Source organism: Pteropus alecto, unplaced genomic scaffold (assembly GCF_000325575.1).
Source record: "Pteropus alecto unplaced genomic scaffold, ASM32557v1 scaffold78, whole genome shotgun sequence".
Classification (NCBI taxonomy): Eukaryota; Metazoa; Chordata; class Mammalia; order Chiroptera; family Pteropodidae; genus Pteropus; species Pteropus alecto.
Window position 1 is genome coordinate 17,089,741 of NW_006443124.1, and position 4,630 is coordinate 17,094,370.

At 60.0% G+C, this 4,630-nt stretch overlaps 2 protein-coding genes across 5 annotated transcripts in view; one reads left to right on the top strand and one right to left on the bottom strand.

Annotated features, from left to right (window-relative positions):
* Nucleotides 1–449: 449 nt before the first annotated feature.
* Nucleotides 450–3,878, bottom strand: JMJD4 (jumonji domain containing 4). Of its 2 annotated transcripts, none has more exons than XM_015598110.2 (6): nt 3,380–3,878; nt 2,930–3,095; nt 2,415–2,540; nt 1,880–2,093; nt 1,147–1,293; nt 450–863 (listed from the first exon to the last, which is right to left on the bottom strand). In XM_015598110.2, exons 1-6 carry the CDS (start codon nt 3,642–3,644, stop codon nt 561–563), a joined length of 1,221 nt encoding a protein of 406 aa, XP_015453596.1. In that variant the 5' UTR covers nt 3,645–3,878; the 3' UTR covers nt 450–560. The 2 variants fall into 2 exon arrangements, with proteins under 2 accessions (XP_015453596.1, XP_006923324.1); XM_006923262.3 differs by having other exon boundaries at nt 1,826–2,093; nt 3,380–3,877.
* A 247-nt stretch (nt 3,879–4,125) lies between these two features.
* Nucleotides 4,126–4,630, top strand: part of SNAP47 (synaptosome associated protein 47) — a 54,584-nt gene continuing 54,079 nt past the window's right edge. Inside the window, exon 1 of one of the 3 annotated variants that reach the window (XM_015598112.2) lies at nt 4,126–4,286. The gene's annotated coding sequence lies outside the window, so the exon portion shown is untranslated. Of the gene's footprint in view, nt 4,287–4,437; nt 4,484–4,630 lie in introns of those variants that run through there. The other 2 variants (XM_025040582.1, XM_006923263.3) reach the window with 2 other exon arrangements.

The window sequence follows — 4,630 nt, forward strand, 5'->3', positions numbered from 1 at the left end:
CGAATGCACCAGGGCTCTGCCTTGCCACTTACTGCCAGCAGGGCCCTGAGTGTCCTGATTACGGTGCCTGGCCTGGAGTACTCACCTCTCTGACCCAGGACCTTGCCGGGGGCCCATAGGGCAGTGGCAGAAAGGAGGGCTCTACTGAAACAGTGCTTCTAGCATGGAAAAGAGACAAGCCCTGTGCATGTGTCCCCATCCTACAGAGGGGCTTGCTCCAGCAAACTATCAGCCTTCTGGCCGCAAGTCTGAGGTACCACCAACTCCCCACTCACTCCCTCACTGGATCCGAGTCCCCGGTCCTGCTGGGCCTCATGAGGACAGAGAACCTGAACCCTCTGAACCGGCACTGAGGTCTTAGGATGCCAACAGATAGCCAGGACAGTACCAGACCTTTAAGAGCAGAAATTGGACCTGGAAGGCCAAGGCAATAAGGCTCAGCGGGGAGATCATATGTCCCAGGCCACCCAGGAGGATGGAGCTTTATTTCTGGAAGTGACCCTAGAGCAGGGCGAATGCCTTCCACGCCAGGACATGTCACGTGACCCTCATAGCATGCACTAAAGGGATGTGGTGGCGGCCACAACCTCCTCCAGCTGCTGTAGGAGATCCTCTGGCTGTGGTGAGAACTCACTGGTGTCCAGTCTCTGGAAGTCAGGGTGGACCACCACAGACGCCAGCACCTCAGCAATCCGGCCGACATCAAAGGTAGCCTGCTGGGGGCCCAGGCCAGCATCTTCGCCGCTCTCTGCCTCGCCAGGGCTTGCCTCTTTCGCTAGGACCAGGAGCCTCCTTTTGGCGATGACCTTGAGGAAATGGTAAAATTCTTCGAAGTTGATTCCGGAGCAGGATCTCATGATGACCTGGGCCAGAGAGGAGCGGCTGGTGAGCCACCAGGCAAACATCTGCTGATTGTGGGCAGTCCCAGCTGCAAAGGACCCCCTAGCTGTGGCTTGGTCTTGAGGATGGAGACAGACACTTAGGGGCCAGCAAGTGATAGACAGACAGGTCTGAGCCCTGAGACCTGGAAGCCCTCTGATCTGTTCCAGCCCCAGACTGGCCTTCGCATGGACAGGGCTGGCAGCCGCCCCATAACCTCCCCGAACTGCAGCCCTGTCGCCATCCTGACCAGGCCAGACACCCCACCTGGCAGTGGTTGTGCCAGTCAGGCATGGAGTCCCTCCACTCGCTGACTTCCTGTTGTACGGCACAGAGCTCCTGTTGCAGGAAATGCCACATGTTGGCCACGTTACAGCCATTGACCCAGTTGTGGTTGATGGAGATAGTGTCGTCCTAAAAGGAGCAAATTGCAGGCTGTCCTCATGACCCCACAGTGGGCACTGTCCTCTCCCACGTCCTGAGGTCCTCCCAGCCCTCCTGTTGGGAAGGGCCATTCTCTTCTCCCCGCAGGGATCAGCAGGGAGAGGGAACCGGCACTGATATCCTCTGCATCCATAGCTAACCCAGAGTGGGACCCTGAGGGCCTGGGACGACTCCACTCTGTGAGAACCAGGAGGGCAACGTGGGAAGGAGTGTGGGCTGGGGGTCCCGAGCAGTGCTGTGTGCAGGTGCAAACATGCCCACACCTGAGATCAGCCTTGCCACGTACAATGCCTGGGCTCTCCCAAAGGGATGACCTGTCCACTGTGGCATTGGAGGAGTGGGACAGCCCTCCCTCTGCGGGAAGCATCTGGGAAGGTACTGGGGCATGCCAAGGGGCACAGCTGGAAGGGAGTCAGGGCCAGCCCAGTGGCACCCCACGGCTTGTCTCCCTGCCTGCCTGGCCTGTGTGGCAGGCACGTGGGAGAGGGAGTGCCCACTCTACCAGGTTGTGGACTTGGTGGTGCCACCCGCTGGGCACGAACACCATCTCGCCTGCCTCCTGTGTGACCTCCAGCGGCGGGCTGCAGTGCTGGTGCATGGGGTGCAGGTGGCTGTCCAGGAGTGCAGGGGTGGTCACGTCATAGGGCAGGCTACCGTGGCAGTCCCGCAGGGCTTCTTCTTGTCCTGGTGGGAAGAATAACCACTTTTTCCTCCCACAGATGTTGACAGACCAGCTGAAGGAGCGGAAGATGTCGGCATGGAACGGCGACCTGTGCAAGAGCCTCTGTTGGTGCCTTATGGCTTTGCTTTTTCCAAACAAGCTGGCCTGAGGTCCCCAGCTCTCACACCTGCCTTTTAGCCAAGGGGGCGAGCCAGGCCTCCTGGCCCCAGGACGGCCAGCAGGGGGTGCACTGGCCCTGAGCTGAGCAATGGAGAGAGTGGAAGTGGGCTTGGAAATGCCAGACCTGGCAGCCTATGCCATGGCCTGGCTAAGGGGATATCCCGGAGGCTCTGTGAGAGCGCCGACATGGTTCGGGAGAGTGATGGGGAACAAGATGCGAGACAGAGGGTGGGAGCAGACACGCAGTTACCAGGTGCCGGTGGGCCCCATGTAGATGAAGCGGTAGTCATCCACGTCCAGGAAGTCCCAGTACTCGTTGAGCCAGTCGGATGAGAAGTACACGGGCAGGGTGAACACGCCATCAGCAGAGAAGTCCCTTGAGAGATCAAGCAGCAGGAGGATGCTGCCACCTCTGTGCACCCATGCCCAATGTGGTCATCAACGTGAGGGACCCTGAGCTGCCTTTCAGAGCCAGCACCAACCACCGGGCTGACTGAAGCCACCTCAGACCACCCAACTTAGTCCGGCCACCGGATGACAACAGCCCCCAGTGACCCCAGCTGAGCTCGCTCAAGTGACTGAACCAGAGTCGTAAGCAGATGACATGGCTGTAGGGTGCTGTGACAGGACCTAGATGACCCATGTAGGCAGCAACTCAGGCGCTCTGGGCCCCTCCCGTCCCAGCTCCCAGATTTCAGACTCTGGCTGGGTTGGGTTCTAAATGCACCACCTGAATCACACTTTCTGAAACTGGGCTGCCTTTACCTGCACAGGTGCCAGTCTTTGAGGTAGAGACAGCCCCGGGGAGAGGAGTAGTCTCCCTGGATGAACTCTTTCCAGTAGCTGATGTAGTCTCTGAGGGGCATGTGTTCTTTGGGGTTCGAGTTGTATTCCTGGATCCCACAGTTGGCAACAGGTACAACCACATCTCCTGAAAGGGAAAGGTCAGGCACAGGCTGTCCTGAGCGTCCTCCAGCTTGCCCATTTTCTCTGATCCTGTCCACCCTCCAGCTTATTGCTACACGACTCGCATGAATTATTCTAAGAATCCACTCATGCTCGGCCTCCCCCCACACCCTCAGTGGCTCCCCTTGTTTGCGTCCTCTTGTAGTCTGACCCAAGGGAATTCGGCAGGGCAAGAGTCAGAGGATCCTGCCCTAGCCCCGTGCTCGTGTTCCCTGGTGTCCGGCCCGGGCCATCGCGCCCAGTCCTTACCGTAATTCTGAAGCAGATAATCGAAGTCGGGCTTCCCACTGGGTGTCACCCAGTGCTTCCTGCAGCCCCAGCCCTCGGTGAAGGCGCTGGAGAAAACACAGGGCACGTTGGGGAGCAGGTAACCCTTGAAGAAGTCAGCGTAGGTAAAGGAGTCTGGCTTCTCGATAAAGTCCACACGGTCCAGGGGTGGGTAGACCCTGCTGGGGAGACGCCCCCGGAGGCCTCGAAAGTGGTTCTCTGCGAACACTCGCGTCTCCCTGTCCATCCTGGGCCAGGCTCCGCGTCCATGGGGTGCGGGGCTGCTAGGGACCGAGGGGCTGCCGCGGGCGGGGTGGCTGCTGAGGGTGGAGGGGAGGCAAGGTAGTCGGGAAGGGTTTTGCCCGGGGATTGAAGGGGCTGCCGAGGGCGGAGGGACTGCAGGGTCGGAGAACCAGACCCAGGGCCCAGCGAAGGGTAGGAACCGGAACCTGATCTCAGGACCTCACCGCTTAGCGTTTAACCTGGGAGGTGAAAAGGAAATACTTCCTAAACTACTTCCGCCGCAGACGCTGTGGGCACCCGCGGCTCACAGCCTCTGGGCCGGCGGGAACGAAACCGCGACGCACAGGCATTCAAGCCTGGTTGCCCAGATGCAGCGGGGCGGAACGAAGAAGTCGCGGGCAGAATTTCTGCCGGAGTCCGAACCAAAGATCACTGGGCCCTAGGCGCATGCGCGCAACACGCGGCGGCCCTCGCCAGGCGCAGGCGCAGGCGCAGGCGTCGGTGCGGGCCTCAGAAAATCCTACCTAGTTGTGGGTCAGCACAGCGTCTGAGACTGTCAAAGAGCGTCCGCCCAGAGTCTGGCCATCTTTACGCTTCAAGACTCAGGAAAGCGTCGTCTCTAGTCTGCAGTTGGGCCTGTGCCACGGTGAGGACCCTTCCTCTTTCTAGTGCCCCAGGAACTGAGATAGGTGATGGGTTGTAGGCAGGACTGAGAAAGGGGCCGAAGGGCCAAGGGTGGGTTACCGGGGGATGGTGGGGGACGGAGGGGATGAGAGTCTGGCCCTTTACGCTTCAAGACTCAGGAAAGCGTCGTCTCTAGTCTGCGGTTGGGCCTGTGCCACGGTGAGGACCCTTCCTCTTTCTAGTGCCCCAGGGACTGAGATAGGTGATGGGTTGTAGGCAGGACTGAGAAAAAGGCCGAAGGGCCAAGGGTGGGTTACCGGGGGATGGTGGGGGCCGGGGGGGGTGATGGGGGGGGGGGACCGGGGG